Below are 20,097 nucleotides of genomic sequence, written 5' to 3' on the forward strand. Positions count from 1 at the left end.
TTTTGTGTCGCTACTACTGAGTCCGTAGAGAGATACACTCGCGCTCAGGAGGAAATGACGCACGTACGCGTGAGGCGACTCTGTTGCTTAGGAACAAACTACTTTTGGGGAACGAGTCCGGACATATTAAACAACATATTTCCAGTGCGTAAGCTATATTTAATGTTCAAGGCTCGCCTGGCCATTGACGTTAATACATTCTAACCTAAAACGTTGTCGCAGAGAACTGCGAACTTTCTAAGTTCTTAATGGCAAGTGTTTCTCATAGGGGAGCACAATCAATACAGCCGCTTGATCTAAATTAACCCTATAGATTTGTGCCATAGGTAGGGACAGATTATGACTTGCAATGTTATTGACCAGGTGTGGGGGGTTTCGTTTTCATAGTTGATGAGTTTTCATGAGGGTGGATCACCAAACTGGATCATGCAAACTTAAAGCCCATGGCACCCCCGGGGCAGTCAAGGGCCCCTGGTAGTCAGGGGCCCCTGGGCATAGTAAGATCATTGTCATGGGATGTGGCTTTAGATAGAATAATAAACCACCATTAGTAGTGACCTAAATACAAAATTCTAAATAATAGCATCTCTCTCTCTCTCTCTCTCTCTCTCTCTCTCTCTCTCTCTCTCTGTGTGTGTGTGTGTGTGTGTGTGTGTGTGTGTGTGTGTGTGTGTGTAAATGTTTATACTACAGGGTCCCCACAAGGATAGTAAAACCTGAGATCACCTACCTTCTGGGGCCCAGCCAGCAGTCCTCACAAGGGAAATGGCATATTAAACATACTAAACAATGTTTTTTTTTTTTTTTTTTAATTGCTAAAAGATTTCTGTGAGGGGTAGGATTAGGGGATAGACATTATCGTTAGATCTGTATACAAATCATAAATGCATGGAAGTATATGGAGAGTCCCCACAATGATATAAAAACTAGTTTGTGTGTGTGTGTGTGTGTGTGTGTGTGTGTGTGTGTGTGTGTGTGTGTGTGTGTGTGTGAGCGTGTATTTATCACTTTGTCGGGACCAAATGTCCCCATAAGGATAGTAAAACCCGAAAATTTTGACCTTGTGGGGACATTTTGTCAGTCCCCATGAGGAAAACAGCTTATAAATCATACTAAATTATGTTTTTGGAAAATGTAAAAATGCAGAATGTTTTCTGTGAGGGTTAGGTTTAGGGGTAGGGTTAGGTTTAGGGGATAGAATATAAAGTTTGTACAGTATAAAAACCATTATGTCTATGGAAAGTCCCCATAAAACATGGAAACACAACATGTGTGTGTGTGTGTGTGTGTGTGTGTGTGTGTGTGAGTGTGTGTGTGTGAAACACTATGAATGAACATGAACTAACAATGAACAATTGTGTTTTAATTACCTAACATTATTAAAGAAGAATAAATACTGTAAAGATATATATTGTTAATTGTTTGTTCATGATACCTTATTCATTTAATAATGTTAATGAATGGAATCTTATTGTAAAGTGTTACTGTGATATTTGTGTCTGTGTATTGTTTGGAGGAGCTCTTTTTAAACCTGAAACAGTCAATACCTTCTGTCTAGTTAAAGAGTAAAATCACATCTTTAACACAGCTCTGCTCAAATAAGGTTGGTGACTATGTTGGTGTTGTGACCACCCAATGTCTGCCACGGGGTCTTCAAGAGAGGCTGTGCATCTACTAAAAAAGATCTTCCTAATCACAAATTCATAGCAGCCCATGTAGTGTCTTAAATACATTTTAATAATTATCCTTATTATTTTGGTTCAACCTCTGTTGTCTGATATGCACCCATTTTTATAAAGACAGCTTTAAGCCAGAGTTCAGAAGCACAGGCAGTGTGGAAGCTCAGTAAAAAAAAAAAAAAACATGTGTCATCCTCTAAGCTCATAAAGAGGAATTAGAAAGGCCTGTCAGCAGACATCCACAACCTCGTCTCACCAACCACATCTCACTCTGAGCTATTATTAAACTCATATGGACAGTCTGTTGCTCTGTTATCTCCATTAAGGCTGTGTTTAACTTCATCCTTTTCAAGTATGTCTGCATTTTATCAATATAATTTCAAGTAACCATGCTATATTGACATGACATGGGCTAAACTGTGCACTTGTTATTCCAACGCATTTGCACCACAGCTGCATTAGATGTAAGCCAACATGCATGAACAATGGAAAATAAGAAAACGAATATAAAACTACATTAGTGTATGATGTAAACGAACAAATAAAATACAATATCAGTAGTACAAAAAATTATATAAAATAAGAAATATGATTAAGTACATTTTATTTCAGTTATTTACAGAATAATAAAATAAAACTTAGAAATAAACTAAGAAAGAATATATTAACTTCAAAATATAAAATAAATAAAAACAACGTAATTAATGGTTTTTATAAAAGTAACTAAGAAAGGTTGACTAAAGATAAAAAAGATACTAAAGATTTTTTATAAAAGAAAGTGTGCCAGTAATTGACCCTCTACGCTGACTTTTCTTTGTCCTTCTTGGTCTCCAACCCACTGATTTACAGCCCTTTAAGATGCTGCCATTGGGATAAATTAGTCAAATTCATTGTTAATTTGCATTTACTGCTCCTGGCAATTGGCCATACTGGCAGCAATTAATGAACAAATAATATGTCTAGATTGACAAGAGATATGCATTGATCTTTATGCTTGCACCTTTATGCGTTGTAAAGGAGAGCGTAATTGACTTCAGTTGTAAGTCATACTGTGCATAAAGTACAGTCTCAATTACCTATTCACATACTCACTCAAAGTTCTCCAAATGGACTGCTCATTCCAGAAATTCTGAACTTAACTCTTTTGCACTGCAATTCAGTTTATGTATGATAGATACTGTTTGAATTTGAGGTTAAGATGAAGTGGGTGGTAATGATGTAAACCAGAGTTGGCATCCCATGGAACACTATTTAAAACTCTGGATTTGGCCTGTGTTGTGTGATCTCTGAAAATACCTGAAAGTACCTTTTCTATTAATACTAAATTAAGTCACTCTGCAAAGAGAGCCAAAAGAATCCTGTTTGCTTTTAATTCATGCAGAATTCAGGCATTCCGATGCCATTATATATTACACTTTAGACCGCTTTAATTCCCAAATGCTACTACTTTCCATGTAAGAGCACTTAAAGAGAGTAGCTGTAATCTCGATCACACAAGGTAAAATTCAATCTTACTTATACTGTAAAACAAGGAAAGGATATAACAGAAAATTCTGTATATTTTAAGGGAGCGGCTATTTGCGATTAATAGGGATAGATGCTACTTACAATAATTGTTACTAGCAACAAAAAGCATCTTCTTTGTACTAAGTGCAAATAGTGTTAGATGCTGATGGCAGATACTATTTGCACCCCTAATATACTAACATACAGTATAGGGTCATCACTGCAGTGTGTATATTTAGAGTCCCACAGACACCCTACACCTACCCATACCCATACACCTAAATCTAACCCTAAACTTACTCTACAAAAATAAATGATGGTTTTTACTACAGCAACCATAGAATCACCATGGTATTTTGTAGTAAAATCATAGTAACCACTAAATTAAATATTATTACTATATTAACACCATATTACTGTAGCAAAACCATGGTTAATTCCAATTGGCTTCTGCCAAAATCATAATTACTGCAATATTACTATAATAAAAACATGGTTTATTTTATCTGAATCAAATATATGTCTCAACTCCACAAACTTCCCAGTGACCAAATCACTGTGAGCAATCAACCGTTATAGAAATATTAATTTATTATTATAAGAAGTATTCAAGGAAATATTAAGAGTGGAGACAGGAAACAGAATAGCATGAAAAAAGGAATCGAATCGGGGTTGTCTGTATAAAATAAACTACACCATTGCAGCCACACTTGACAATGCAGTTTGTCTTTCATTTCTGTATTTCCACCAGACTATAGGAGTGCAAATAGCCACACTGTGTGGCATGAGCTATTTACACCTAGTGAAAATAGACACTCCTTATTTTAATATGAAAGTAACTAAGAAAGGTGACTTAAGATGAAAAATAAAACTGTGTCTTTTATTTTATTTGTAAAAATTGTGCCACTAATCAAATCTTTACGCTGACTTCTCTTTTTCCTTTTTGGAATGATTCTCATGACACTAAAGGAGGAACAAAGGTAAATCTTGCCAACTTTCTTATAATCAAACTGGCATTTCATGATTTAATAAGATTTAATCTCTCAAAACCAATGCCCAAAAGTTATTTTGATCATTTATTTTAACAGATGGATATGCTTTAGGAAGGAAGCATGAGAGTTGCCTTTAAGCAAGTTCTATGCAGATATTTACAAGATTGTTTCCATTGATTCAGTTCTTATACAACATCTGTAGATCTGGCTGTGTCAATCTGTTGATGCCCTACTAATGCTGTCTGTATCCCGATGAGCAAAACTTCGGGGGAAGATGCCAATATTTCCAGCAGTGTGTCCTTCCAACCACTCCTTGTTCACTGTAAAATGGAGAAAATCACCTTTCTTGCCCAAACAATGGAAATATATACATATACAGTATATAGGTAAAAGGTGAATTCAAAATAATGAATAAAGATATGACGAGTAACCCCCCGAATCTTATCATACCTTCACTGAGAATGTCAATAGTGTCCCCTTCACTGAATTCCAGGTCCTCTGGGCCTTGTGCAGTGTAGTCATACAGTGCCACCATCTGATAGAGAATGGCCCTGTTGGCTAGAGGGTCCTCAGTCTAAGGGGAAATGGAAAGAGAGGCAGTAATGAACACTGGACTGTTGGCAAATATTGCTAAATTGGTGAAACCTCTGTACCAAATTAAGAAATATCTAAACTAATGTACTTAAATGTGAAATATGCAATTTCTGCACCATTAGTGTCATCAAATATAATAGCATGTATTTTGATTGTTATCATAGTATCACCCTAAACTCATGCCATTGGTTGAGCCAATGTTGCTGTGTCTGGCTGGTTAGAATGCTCAAATAAACAGAGAAATGTTTTGATAGCACCAAAGAACCACAATGTTTATACTTTTCAGGGAAATTAACCTAACCTAAAAACTAATAGTTGATCCTGTATATTAAGCTGGAATAGGAGATAGTGATGAGGATATTAGAAACTTTGTGTAACCATTATAACTTCCTAAACTACAGCTGAGAAAAAACATTCTCTTGATTCTGAGATAATCCTGGAGGAGCTTGGCACGGTAATTAAGACCTAGCCTACAGGCAAGGCTTCAGGGCCAGATAGCTTTCCTTCTTTTGACCGCTACACCATCACCACTCGTGTTCCAAATTACACACTTCAACTTTGATATAACAAACTTATTACTCTTTATTGAAAATGCCAACTAGTTATGTTACCTGACACCAAATTGTGGCACGTCCTGATTCAGCCACATCCTCAAGGCTATCCAGTCCATCATCTCCATCCAGTGGGGTCAGTAGTGTGGTACCATGCTTCTTGTGTCTGTGAGAGGAAGTACAAGAGAAGAATGTGACTGCCTTTACATACTGTACTTTAATACTGTGAATTTATGGCAACGAAAAGCAGGTCAGCCTGGCTGCAGGTCTGCAATATTACCTGAGGCGAATGTTTGTCGCAGGCTGTCCTAATTTCTGAGCGATTTTCTCCTGCAGGTCCCGGAACGGTGTTTCTAAAGGAACATTTAGAGCCATGCTATATGTGTAGTGCACCTTGACAATGACTGATCCAGGCTCCTGAGGTGCAGTTGGGGCCTGAGAAATGTAGGTCACATCTCAGGTTAGTGTAGTGATATACAGTACATGCTAAGTTCACACTCTTATAATATTAGAACAAAAAAGAAAGTTTTTCCAATTTCAAAGTTACTCTTTTTCCAAATACAAAGTTCTATCATGTGCACAAGGTATTTGCAAATTCATTTATAAGAAAGTTTTTCACAAGGTAATCAGACAGTGGTTCCAAATAGTCCTCTTCACATTTTTATCAGCTTTCCTTCCCCCCCCCCAGATCAAAGGCATGCTGCTTCAACACTCCACTCCACTTCATGTCTGAGTCACAAAACTCATTTTATCTCACACAAAAGATCAGCCATGATGGCCACTGCATTACTCATGCTTCTATTTCAATCTCCATAACACTGCCAGAAATGTTAGCTTTCAGGCTTGCCATATTGAACTGGGAGGAGATCAAAAGGCTTTGCAGAAATAAATACATAAGACAGTACAGAGCACACAAACACAGGCTGTGAGGTCAGAAAACATTCTCTAATTAATTTGTGTAATATTGGAAAGACTTTCCTGGCAAAAATTGCATGTGTGGGTGTACAACATCATTGGAGTTTCTGTTTTAAAGAGATGAATGTGTTGTCCTGCCAAAAGGCCAGCATTCTTTCAAGTGTGATTTACTACTCACCTGCTGGGAATGGACGCGGGTGGAGTTGCTGTTTTTTGGAGGAGCTGTGTGGGCAGCGCTGGCATTGGTAGGATGCAACTCTACAGGAGAGAGGATAAAACTGATGTCACTTCAGAATAGAAGAAATATGAAACACAAATCTTTGTTTTTATATGTACTTTTTACTTTTATTAAATAGTAGAGTTGGGGTACTTGAATTTGGACTCGGACTCCAATTTTAATGGACTTATCACGGACTCAGATGCATTTTTACTCAGACTTGACTCTGACTCGAGCCTTTGGGACTCAGGATATTGTTGCCGAGTCCATGGCATTTGTGATGCAAAGATTTCATTTTTAAATAAATAAATAACAAAACAGAAATGAAGGAACACATCTCTGTCTGCATGCAGCTATATTAGCCCCTGAAGTCATACACGTATCCAGAGTTGTTTCACTGTGTTTAAGCAAACACACTCACACACACATACTTACATGCACAGGCACACGCATCAGTCAACCAATACGCTTGAAAGTTACTACAGAGACTACTGTATAACATTGACTACCGACTACTGTGTTGTGTTTATGCAGCCAAGACGGTGCTCACATTTTGGTTTCATTGTGGTTAAAAACGTAAAATCATTACTCACTTCATTGAGTCACCAACATAATGTCTAAAAATGTCCAACACAAACATAAAACTAGCATTACTATTGGATTTTAAGTCTTTTTAGGCATAATGTATCTAAACATGTAGGCTTCTGTAGTCTTTTGTGGTCCATGCAGATTTGTCAGCTTGAACTGGTCCATAATAGCTTGATGAATTAACTGTGTAACTTTTTAAACAGTAGGAGGAAAAAAAAAGTGGGATTGATACAGCAGACAACAACTCAGATAAACAGCACCTATTTATTATTGATTGACTATTTTCAAAGCATAGACGAGCTGCTTAAAATACATTCTTTTACAGCATTTGTCCACCATTCACAACATTCAACCATGCCAAATAAAATATGAAGATATTTTGGGCAGTGACATTTTTTGTTTATAATTTAATTATAGACTGTAAAATAAATGTATTATACAATGACAGATTTTGTTATATGTTACGAGTTGAATTTAGTTGGTGATGATGTTTTTACTTGAAATGAATATTTTATTTTAATTGTAAACCACCGGGTAACTTATGCACGTCTTTTTTTAACCTATATCTCTGACACTTTTGAAGGACAATTCAGTTAAATGTATGATTTCAAATTATTATTCTCCATGTTGTTGCGGTTAAAGAAGAGCTAAATTAAATTTTCTTGGCTGGTATTTAAAGATTTCAGACTGATTGCAACATGGCTGCCGCTCAAGCAAATATTCATTATTATAATTTTTTTATCATATTGCAGCTGCTGCGAGACGCACACGGACGCATTAGGGATTTAGGTACACGAGCAGTATGCAGAACTGCCTTGCATTGGTTTCCTGCAAATTAACTAGAAATTCATGTCCGTGAACACATGGCCCTAATACTATCAGTGGGCTTTTCCAGTGTTTTTGGATGTAGCATTTACAGTCAAATCGTGAGACGTAACTTCTCAGAAAGTACTACTGTGTTGACTCATTTGTATGCACTGTATATTCCCAAATCAGGCAGTAGATAGAGTAAAAAGATTCAGAAAAAAACCTCAGTATATACTATAATTTTTTTAGATAGGGATAATTTTAAATAAAACGAAATTGAATTTAATTGACCAATTGAAAATGAAGTATGATGTTTGAGTGGAGGGGGAAAAGAAACAAATAATTGAAATGTCAACAGAATACAATAAGAAGTGTGTTGAAGGACAGTTTTGTCTTCATACAGTTAAAGCATATGCTTTCATTCTGAAACCACTTTGAAGTTTGTTCAGCAGGATACTAATCATAAAATATGAATATGAATATGAAATGCAACAGAGGTGTTTATGTTACATTTATACTGACAAACTGTTTTTCTTTGTTGTGAAGTTTAAAATAAGCTTAAAATATTGATGTTGAGTTTACGGTTACAATTTAAATTCAGATTCGGACTCGGCCTGTTATGATCTCAGTCTTGAGTCCGACTCGACCCCTTTTGGCCTCGGACTCGACTCTGACTCGATTGTTTAAAGACTCGGACTTGACTTAGACTCGATGAAGGTGGACTCAAACCTAACACTATTAAATAGGACAGTTGGAGGAAACTTAGTTTAGTTTAGAAACTTTGCAGCTTAGTTTAAAAAATAGGTATTTTTGCACTAGGGTGGAATTTTTGTGTAAAGAGAGTTTTCATAGTACAATGAACTCACATTAATTTAACAAGGAAATCAAAAAGATGAAGGAAAATTTGATTCCTTCTGATATGACCCCTTTAAATTAGACACAGCCACTGCTTTTTCAAAATTGCAAATACGCAAAAAAATATTTTCAGAATCTTAAACAATATTTTTAGAGGTTTTCTTTCATTATAATGATTTTAGTCACTTACAAGCAATTTCAGTTTAAATGGTTCTGTGTTATCTTACTGTTTTCTGTACCTGGTGGAGGTTGAGCTAGACCTTGGGGTCGATTCGGGGGTTTTAAGGATGGTGGGTGTGGGATGCCATTGGCCAGTTCCTTCCAAGGAAAATGCAGAGAAAAGCAGTCAGTGTGTTATTACCAATAAAAAATGTAATTCAGATAAGGTAACTTTACAATATAATTTTCTAATAATTTGTATAACATCAGCACATATAAGAAAATGTGTAGCCCTTTTCTTGCTCAATATATCACCAAGTCTCTGGCAGAAGGTGTAACAAGAAGCTATAACCTTTTACACCATTTTTATTTTCATGGTAGCTTTTTAATTTCCTTGCAACTATATTGAAAGTAGCGGAGTGAGCTGAGGCAAAGCTCAGTCTTTGCCAACTCACTCTGGTTTGCAGAGTGTGTAAGCACATTTTAAACTACCATTAAAGGGCCTTTAAACCTGTCTGCATTAATACAATTCTGCATTATTCAGCAAGCTCAACACATTTAGGAGAAAAGCTGGGCAATTCTTGACAAATTAAGGCCCTATAAAACACTCATACTTTATGAAACACTCATACTTTATGAAACACTCGTACTTTATACAGTACATTCTTTATTAAACAAAGATATAGAATACTTACAATTCGCTTGTTTTTAACCTTGTTTTTCTTACCCCTTGCTTCAAGCAGGTACTTTGGAACCAGACCTCTCTGACATGTTAAAAGTAACAAAGGAGAGATATCATATGAGTTATTCTAGATTCTGACATTAGGTTTGTATCACACATTGACTTTGCTACTCAAACAGTCTGTGTTAGTGTCAGAAATATAATTGGGCACTACTGGACAAACATTCAGTGTGCCTTCAAAATTATTGGTCATAACAACAATGTCAGGCTCAGTAATGTACCATATCATTCTAGAAGGAAAGACCCCCCCACCTTTCCATCATAAATGACCATTGCCAGTCCATCTCTGTCCTCATCGCTGTACATAAACACTTCTGCTCCAGCAGGCACTGTGAGATCCCCTGGCCCATTTGCCACATATGCATTCTTCGTTATCATATAACGAGACTCCCTATAGGAACACACAAGGTAATTTTACATGCATTTTTTTCTTGTATTTTCTTAAATCATTAACTATATTGTAAATATTAAATACTTACTGGCCTTCTTCTACCTTTGGCTCATAGTACCCTGGTTTCTGCAGGAAGATACATAATATCTAGTTAAAATCTAAAGAGAGAAAAATGTGGGACAAAATTGTTTTGTAACTGTACCTGTGGTCTGAGAGGATCAAAGCCTCTGAAGTCATCATTTGGAATCAAAGAAGTGATGACCTGGGATAAAATAGAGTTTAGAAAGGAATGACATTTTCTTTGATGTCTTTTATTGTGCTACTAGTGTATTTGTGATTTATAGTGTTCATTGGAATGGTCCATCTAACATCTAGAAGGTGCCTGTTCATTTAAAAATGTTCTTATTAAAAAGCAAAACTTTTAGTATAGAATGGGAAAAAAATGTCAGCAGATGCATCCAGATTTGGGCAGCATTTTAGTTTATAATGTACAAACATATATTTCACTGATGTTTTAAACAACATCCAAATATGACAATTAGTAATGTACATTTAAATTAACCTTAAAGAGACAATTTACCCAAAAATACAAAATTATCTCTTCATTTAGGCTACTCTCCCTCGGGCCATCCCAGATGTATTTGAATTTCTTTTTTCTGCAGAACACAAACAACAATTTTTAGAAGAAGATCTCAGCTCTGTAGGTCCATTCAATGCAAGTGAATGGTGGCCAGAACCTGCAAAATGCACATATAGGCAGCATAAATGTAATCTAGTTGTTAAATACATGTCTTCACAAGTGACAATATGATAGGTGTGGGTGAGAAACAGATCAATATTTAATTAATTTTTTACTATATATCTCAACTTTCACTAGCCCTCCTATGCACATTCACAAGAGGACAGACTTCATCTGTTTTTGAGTGATTTGCATTCAGGGAAGAGAAAGAAAAAAGAGAGGGATGAAGCAAAGGAAAATAATAAATAAACAATAGTGTGTGACAATATGCACAAAGAATGTGAATCAGCAGGGCCTGTGTAGCTCAGTGAGTAAAGACACTGACTACCACCCCTGGAGTTCATGAGTTTGAATCCTAGGGTGTGCTGAGTGACTCCACCCAGGTCTCCAAAGCAAACTAATTGGTCCGGTTGCTAGGGAGGGTAGAGTCAAATGGCTATAATGTTGTTCGCTCTTGCTGGGGCATGTGGTGAGTTGTGTGTGGATGCAGCGGTGGATTGCGTGAAGCCTCCACATGCGTTATGTCTCTGCATTAACATGCCCAACAAGCCAGATGAGCGGGTTGACGTCTCAGACACTGTGGCAACTAAGATTCATCCTCCGCCACCTGGATTGAGGCGAGTCACTACGAGGACATAGAGTGCATTGGGAATTGGGCATTGGTAGAAAAAAAAGAGAGAGAAAAAAGAATGTGAATCAGCAAAAAACAGAAGAAAAAAACCTCTTGTGAACATGCATAGGAGGGCTGTTTGAAAGTAGTAATTAATTTATAGTAATGAAAAATACTTCTGAATATACGTATGGATTTAACCACTAGAGTTATGCTGCATATATGTGCTTTTTTGAGCTTCAACATTCTGGCCACCATTTACTTGCATTGAATGGACTAAAAGACCTGAGATATTCTTCTAAAGTCTTTGTTTTATTTTGTATCAAAATATATTTATAATAGGTGTATTCATATCTTAAAAGCACCTACAAGATAAGCTGTACACAAATGGTGCCAGTCTTTATAGAACTTATAGGGATAAGGGATATATATATATATATATATATATATATATATATATATATATATATATATATATATATATATATATTTAGGGCTATCAATCAATTAAAATGTTTAATCGAATTAATTACATGGTGTCCCGATTAATTAATTGTGATTAATCGCATATACAAATATTTGCTGAGAAAGCCCCTCATAAAACAATAATTCAATATATAATGATGCAATTATGCATAGTTATCTTTAAATAGAATTTTTTATATATATATATATATATATATATATATATATATATATATATATATATATATATATATATAATACAGTCAGGTCCATAAATATTGGGACATTGACACAATTCTAATCTTTTTGGCTCTATACACCACCACAATGGATTTGAAATGAAATGAACAAGATGTGCTTTAACTGCAGACTTTCAGCTTTAATTTGAGGGTATTTACATCCAAATCAGGTGAACGGTGTAGGAATTACAACAGTTTGAATATGTGCCTCCCACTTTTTAAGGGACCAAAAGTAATGGGACAATTGGCTGCTCAGCTGTTCCATGGCCAGGTGTGTGTTGTTCCCTAATTATCCCATTTACAAGAAGCAGATAAAAGGTCCAGAGTTCATTTCAATTGTGTGCTATTTGCATTTGGAATCTGTTGCTGTCAACTCTCAATATGAGATCCAAAGAGCTGTCACTATCAGTGAAGCAAGCCATCATTAGGCTGAAAAATCAAAACAAACCCATCAGAGAGATAGCAAAAACATTAGGTGTGGCCAAATCAACTGTTTGGAACATTCTTAAAAAGAAAGAACGCACCGGTGAGCTCAGCAACACCAAAAGACCCGGAAGACCACAGAAAACAACTGTGGTGGATGACCGAAGAATTCTTTCCCTGGTGAAGAAAACACCCTTCACAACAGTTGGCCTGATCAATAACACTCTCCAGGAGGTAGGTGTATGTGTGTCAAAGTCAACAATCAAGAAAAGACTTCACCAGAGTGAATACAGAGGGTTCACCACAAGATGTAAACCATTGGTGAGCCTCAAAAACAGGAAGGTCAGATTAGAGTTTGCCAAACAACATCTAAAAAAGCCTTCACAGTTCTTGAATAACATCCTATGGACAGATGAGACAAAGATCAACTTGTACCAGAGTGATGGGAAGAGAAGAGTATGGAGAAGGAAAGGAACTGCTCATGATCCAAAGCATACCACCTCATCAGTGAAGCATGGTGGTGGTAGTGTCATGGCGTGGGCATGTATGGCTGCCAATGGAACTGGTTCTCTTGTATTTATTGATGATGTGACTGCTGACAAAAGCAGCAGGATGAATTCTGAAGTGTTTCGGGCAATATTATCTGCTCATATTCAGCCAAATGCTTCAGAACTCATTGGACGGCGCTTCACAGTACAGATGGACAATGACCCGAAGTATACTGCGAAAGCAACCAAAGAGTTTTTTAAGGGAAAGAAGTGGAATGTTATGCAATGGCCAAGTCAATCACCTGACCTGAATCCGATTGAGCATGCATTTCACTTGCTGAAGAAAAACTGAAGGGAAAATGCCCCAAGAACAAGCAGGAACTGAAGACAGTTGCAGTAGAGGCCTGGCAGAGCATCACAAGGGATGAAACCCAGCGTCTGGTGATGTCTATGCGTTCCAGACTTCAGGCTGTAATTGACTGCAAAGGATTTGCAACCAAGTATTAAAAAGTGAAAGTTTGATTTATGATTGTTAATCTGTCCCTTAAAAAGTGGGAGGCACGTATACAAACTGTGGTAATTCCTACACCGTTCACCTGATTTGGATGTAAATACCCTCAAGATAAAGCTGAAAGTCTGCAGTTAAAGCACATCTTGTTCGTTTCATTTCAAATCTATTGTGGTGGTGTATAGAGCCAAAAAGATTAGAATTGTGTCGATGTCCCAATATTTATGGACCTGACTGTATATAAAATAAAAAAATATTCAGATAATTAAAATGCATTACATTCTTGTGGCAGAAGAGTTAATCATTGATAAGACCATTCAAAAAGTGGCTTTAGAATACAATGAATTGTTTACTACCATATTATTGATCATAAGTCGATCATTGGGATACAGTTCACAGCAATCCATTTCACAAGTGAATTTGTCAATCAGTTGGAGATTTATTATGAGGGCTTGTTTAAGGACCTGTCAATGAACAGCTGCGTCAGACATTTTTTTTTTTTTTTTAAACAAGCCAGGGGTATACATAGTACACAATACTACAGATATGTTTTACAATAATGCCAAGACATTATATTCATTACATAGTGCAATGGTTTTCAATGCTTTGGAGTTGTTGGAGGTACAAAGAGTATTTAAATAATATTTTAAGTCTTTACAAAAAAGTGCAAATAGGGGCTTTATAGACATAAATTTACACTTATGTATAAAAAAATTGGCAAGAAATATAAACAGATTAATTAGAAAATATTAACTTAAGTTATCAAAACTGTGAAAACCAAATAAAACGTCTTTATAAAGCAAAGAAAAACTAGTTAAAACAGAGGTACGTACAAACAAACAAAAATTTTTCCAAAATACTACAGCGTGGACAAATTCCCAAAAAAGGTGAGTGCACTAGAGTTGAGAGTTAGGAGTTACTATCTTTATTTTTAAAATTACATATGTTAGCCAGCAGGTGGTGGCAAAACATAATTTTTGTGTGTAATATGAGCCAGTTGGTGATGTAAAGTGAATCCATTAGTCATTGTTTACATAGAACAGTGCTCTGTGATCGCTCGTATTACCATTACATTACTTAAGCTAGGACATTGTTTTAAATGTCTTTAAATTAACAATTTCAGGATTAAGGCTCATCGCAGTTGAGACACAACGGACTGTTTGATTACAGAACTCAAGGCGCTTCCTGAGTTTCCAAATTGGATACACACTGTTTAAAATGGCAGAGGACATCGCTGTTTCTATAGTGAATGACTCTTGCGCGGCTACCACGCAATAGGGAGAAATACCCCCGCTTGGTAGCTATTTTTCCATTGAGAAAGCTGATCTTCAGAAGCTGACAGCATCTCTGCTTGGGAGTGGCAACAGGTGATTGCACATGCTCCGCCTCTCTCTCTCTCTCTCTCTCTCTCTCTCTCTCTCTCTCTCTCTCTCTCTCACACACACACACACACAGATGCACACACCCATCAATCCATCCTTGTTTATCCAATAACTTGTTAGAAACAGCACAAGCCATGACACTATTTCTGAAGAGAACTTTTTTAATTACTAATGAAATGCATAATTTGTTTTGAACCAGCAACGGCAGATTCTGATTCGTCACGTAAGAAAGTAGTTCCATCCACAAGTGCATTTTTATGACTCGTTCATTCTACGGTTTTTCCAAAACACACAAAATATTTACTCTGCTTCAATTGAGTAGCTATATACTGTATATATTATATATATATATATATATATATTAGAACAGCTTCCTTGTTTCACCACTCTTTCCGCTTTTGAATTTTGTGTAGTTACTACATATTGTTCAGTCTAAAAAGTTCATTTTCTTAATAGCTAATGATAAAATATACAGAGTGAAGTTGTGTGTCACCTTGGCTTCACCCAGAAAGTCCCTCGGCTTAAGCTGATCTACCTCCTGCTTCCTGGGACGAAACACTTCACCTTCTGGAATTAGGAGAGGCGCCAAAACTTCTCTCCTCTAGTGGAAACATGGAGAAAAACATTAACTGACTACAGTGTTTAGTGGACTTTTTACCTAAACACCAACTATTAAGAATATAACAATATATTGTGTTAGCAGTAGGAGTAAAATGTGATGCATTTTTGGTAAAAGGGCAAATCAAATGGTAGTTTTGGATGTATTGCACTAAGACAAAGTATCATTTTTGCATTTACTTACAGAAATAGTTTCTAAAGCCGTGTCTATAAGGTTGACCCGCCCTCCTCTCTCCTGTGAAGCTGCCTGCAAGGTGTCTCTGGCTTTGTCCCATTGCTGCAGTCTAGAGTGTACTGCTGCTGCATTATAAAGAACCTGTCAGCACATACATAGTGCACACACAGTGTTTACTGGTATGCTGTAAACATTGTGTATTACATCATTCATATCTAGAGAACACTAAAATACATAATATATAAACATGACACTAAAGTAAGCTAATAACATGGTGCTATAGATCTGTCTCATTGCCCTCTTAGGAATCAGTAAAAAGAGTCATTTCCGTGAACAGGAACTTCCATCCCACCAATCTGGGAGTATCAAAGCTGTGATGCTTTTACAATTTCAGTAAAATGTGTGAGCCGTACCTGTAGATTTTTGCTTTGTGTTCTTAACTTTAAGATCCAACATCTTATGAGAAACCCAAAAGTTCTATAAAGTGTGTTGAATACATTTTCTAATTGTATACTAAAACACATTTCAGGAATAGATAGGTTGCTTCACCTGTTCAGGCTAAACAATGTTTAACCTGATAACTGAGGAATGCTGCATATGTCTTATCGTCCTTCAGCCTGTAATTTGATATTGCATTACATTAGTGCCTTTTCCCTCAGCCTTCAATAAGGCTTTGTGATTGTTATCTGTGCAGGTGAATACTACTGGACCAAAGCCCATGGCAGAGTTCACACAAAGTTAAAATAAAAAGTGTCAACAACTTCCTGGCTTGCAATAAAATGTTACCAAATAAATGTCCTAGTATTTTGCTTTAATACTTTAATCTGTAGTTATATCTTACCTATTTGCACATATAGATATAAATATGCTTATGTTCTGACCTGCCAACTGTACATTTTATATCGCAGACCCAGCTGTTTGTAGTCAATGACAGGGTTTTCTCTCATGTATTTTTGAGCCCATATACAATCAGACAATGCCTCCTCCAGTCTGGGGTTAGAAAGAGCAAGATGAGTGAGGGAAAAAAAACAACAACAGAAAAAGAAAGTAACAAAGAAGCAGTGAGTGAAGGTGATTCATTTTCAACTGTCCAAAACGTCAACTCTGAATAAAAGAGATCAACGTTTAAGGTGTCCATGTTGAGTCATACTGTGGCGTATGCACCAGACAGACTGGACTATTCTTTGCAGAGAGCTTAGGTGACATTCTTTGCAAACAGTCGCAACTATGAGAGTATTTTTACCTGTTTGCCATCATATGAACAGCAGCCCTCTGAAAAAATCCAACAGCAAGACACTGATCCTTTGCTATTACCTGGTCTAATGCCTAAAAGGAACATTGTGACATTGACAAAGACATCACATTTTTATCCAACTAAATATATAACAATCAAAACCGTTACTGTACAAATTAAATATCTAGAATTGGCTAGCTTGAAATACACTGTAAAAAGTGGTATCATGCTATTGTTCCCTTGGAATATTCCGGGTTCAATACAAGTTAAGCTCAATTGACAGCCTTTGTGGCATAATGCTGATTACCACAAAAATGTCTATTGACTTGGTTAAGAATGTGGCCCATTTTTTTGCGTAAAAATGCTCACTTTTTCAAAAGTATATCAAAAGACACAAACAATATGCGTCTAAACATGATTTTAGTGTGATAAAATCACTTACTAACTGTGTCTGAGTAAAGTTCTAGTCAATTTTACAACTTTGTTGCCATAATGATGTAATGTCAACAAACCTTAAAACCCTAAAATGACTGTAAAAACGATTTAAACAACTTAAGATCTAAAAACATACACATGTTTTAACAAATTATTGAATGTAAGTGCTTTAATAAAATTATTAGCTTAATATTTCTGCCTTTAAATCCTTCAAAAATTGGCACCATTGTAAGTGCCTAGATGTAACCCCGATTTTCGGTTCTTCTTTTTTTTTTTTAAGAACAGGATGAACTAGTCTAACTTAATTTTGTGGTTATCAACATTATGCTACAAATGTTGTTGATTGAGCTTAACTTGTACTGAACCCAGAATATTCTTTAAGGCTCTATATCTACTGTACTTTTTTTTTTTTAATTGTTGGTGTAACCAAATGTATTCAGGTTGTTTTAATGAGAGTTGATTTAATGATGTTAAATAATATTTTTACTTTGATTAAACCAGTTACTTTAGATGTTATCACATGAAGAACATTTTTTAGGTTAACATTTAATTTTCAGTGTGGAATGTTTATTCTATGTCTAATTGGTTACACAAGTTATGGCTCTGTAAAGGAAATGCTTAAGGTTTAACAACTAAAGGATAACTTTTTAGAGCCATCTCTGTATTGTTCTTATACAGTTAATTGTTAATTTATGCCTATACACAGGGTTGGGGGGTAATGAAATACATGTAATGAGATTATATATTTAAAATACAAAATATAAGTAACTGTATTCCACTACAGTTGCAATTTAAATAATTGCTAATTAGAATACAGTTACATTCAAAAAGTATTTTGATTACTTCATTTGATATTTAGTCCTTTCAGATGGAAAAATATATACATGTAAATTATGCGATCCAAAGTGCATTTGAACAGCGGTGAAACACTTTCTTATGATGTGTTACATTCATACCAGCAGACAGAGAAGTAAGGTTGAAGTATGTTTGGAGCAGAAGAAATAGAAATAAACTTTATGTAAATTGTCCTCTTTACGCCATTTTCCATGCACATGTTACCAGGCATGGTCATATTTTTAATCAAGAAAATTCACGTTGGATCATAATTTATTTTTTCTAGTATTATCATATTCTTGATAATACTTTTTGTGTTGTTTCCTGTAAAAATATCTACAAATTCTTAAAACAAGATCAATTTAATTGATCTTGTTTTAGAAACAACACTGCATAAGATATTTAGGTTTTTCAGATAATGTATTTTTAACATGTATATTTTGTCTTACTGCACTGTCAGAGTTTTATAGTCAAAACAAGTGAAAAAATCTACCACTGCTTAAGAAGTAATCAAAAGTATTTAAAATATGTTACTGACCTTGATTAATCTAACAGAATACGATACAAATTACATTTTACAGCATGTATTCTGTAATCTGTAGTGGAATACATTTAAAATGTAACCCTCCCAACCCTGCCTATAAAGTACCTTGATGGCCAGGTCCACCTGACCCAGGGCAATATGTGCCGAAGCAACCACAAACAGAGTGCGGCAGTTGTGATCAGTGATCTGGTTGAGCTTGGAGAGAGCACCCTGCCAGTCCCGGCTGTCTATTGCCTTCACTGCCTCATTCCACAGCCTGATCAGCTCTATGTACAGCATGGTTATCTAGAGCAAGTGAGGATACACCAATTTTTATATTAATACAGTATATTAATTCAAAAACTGATTACTGACTATTTACATACATAGCTGTAATGCTAGTTTGGTCACTAATAACTGTGAATTTTCACTTGGAGCAAAAAACAAAAAAATCAACAGGACAGAATCTGACAGCAGTCTGCATATAAAGGTGAGACTAGCTATGCAAGTTCTTATATGACAATAAGAAAATTAGTACAACCACTACTTGTATAGCAGCCAATACTTACCACAGGGATAGTACAGGGACAGACAGAGAAAAATCAGGAACTTGGATTGCTCTCTGGAAATGATCAACCATGAATATGAAGTGAAAAGGTGTAAGCCAGAGCTCTCTTACTCTGCTCACAGGGAAGTGATATTTGTAGTGTGACACATAGCTGTGGTTCCCACCCACTCACCATGCCAGCAGGAAGTCATGTATTCCTGGGAGAGAGAGAGTGAAAGAGACTTGTTGAGCAGTAGATAAGACATGTCTACAATGACTCAATTAAACAAAAAGTTGTTGAGTAAGTCAAGGATATAGAATAAATACAATGTGCTGTTTCCAGCTCAACAGTGTCAGATACTGTAAAGGTTGTGTGAATTTCCCTACAAGGAAGCAGCTGGCTATTTTTATTATTTGTATTATTATTTTCAAAACAGACAAGAAAAATGGAGAGAGGAAATCCCATTATTGCTTATTACTGTGTTTTTAAATAAGTCTAAAAGTTTTAATCCATCCGCCTCCCCTCCTTGAAAATACAACAGCATCAATGCAAAATAAAGATTAAATTACATAGTATCTCCAAAAAGAAAACTTGCCACCCCCATGTCTTTTATCTCAAAATGAGTACTCAAAACTTGTGAAAATCCTTATTTTTAAATGTTTAATTTAATATAGTTTTTAATATATTATCAGCATAATTTGATTGAAAAGTTTAATTGAAATTTTTACACAAAATTCTGAATTTCTTAGTATTTGGAATGTCCTCCATTTACTTTAACGATAGCATGCACTGGAGCTGGTTTGTGGAAAACCTGATGATCCATGTTATCCCAGTATGATTTGACTTGAGAATGGTCTAAAGAGCATCGTGTTAGCTTCAC

The 20,097-nt window shown here is 35.8% G+C and overlaps 1 protein-coding gene across 1 annotated transcript; it reads right to left on the reverse strand.

Annotated features, from left to right (window-relative positions):
• Positions 1 to 1,728: 1,728 nt before the first annotated feature.
• Positions 1,729 to 19,365, reverse strand: LOC127643143 (NADPH oxidase activator 1-like). Its single transcript, XM_052125733.1, has 16 exons — positions 19,239 to 19,365; positions 18,796 to 18,975; positions 16,887 to 16,969; positions 16,525 to 16,633; positions 15,653 to 15,784; positions 15,344 to 15,451; positions 10,199 to 10,258; positions 10,085 to 10,122; positions 9,858 to 9,996; positions 9,559 to 9,627; positions 8,944 to 9,022; positions 6,416 to 6,495; positions 5,603 to 5,757; positions 5,383 to 5,488; positions 4,628 to 4,751; positions 1,729 to 4,497 (listed from the first exon to the last, which is right to left on the reverse strand). Exons 2-16 carry the CDS (start codon positions 18,967 to 18,969, stop codon positions 4,391 to 4,393), a joined length of 1,563 nt encoding a protein of 520 aa, XP_051981693.1. The 5' UTR covers positions 18,970 to 18,975; positions 19,239 to 19,365; the 3' UTR covers positions 1,729 to 4,390.
• Positions 19,366 to 20,097: the final 732 nt, after the last annotated feature.

The sequence above is a fragment of the Xyrauchen texanus genome, chromosome 4 (genome assembly GCF_025860055.1).
Source record: "Xyrauchen texanus isolate HMW12.3.18 chromosome 4, RBS_HiC_50CHRs, whole genome shotgun sequence".
In the NCBI taxonomy this organism is placed as follows: domain Eukaryota; kingdom Metazoa; phylum Chordata; class Actinopteri; order Cypriniformes; family Catostomidae; genus Xyrauchen; species Xyrauchen texanus.

Coding starts and splice junctions, on each gene's coding strand:
- LOC127643143 (XM_052125733.1), bottom strand. CDS start 18,969: ATGCTGTACATAGAGCTGATCAGGCTGTGGAATGAGGCAGTGAAGGCA. Junction 15,785..16,524: donor ATAAAATGTACAGTTGGCAG/GTCAGAACATAA, acceptor ATGTGCTGACAG/GTTCTTTATAATGCAGCAGC. Junction 5,758..6,415: donor CCCGCGTCCATTCCCAGCAG/GTGAGTAGTAAA, acceptor TACATTTCTCAG/GCCCCAACTGCACCTCAGGA.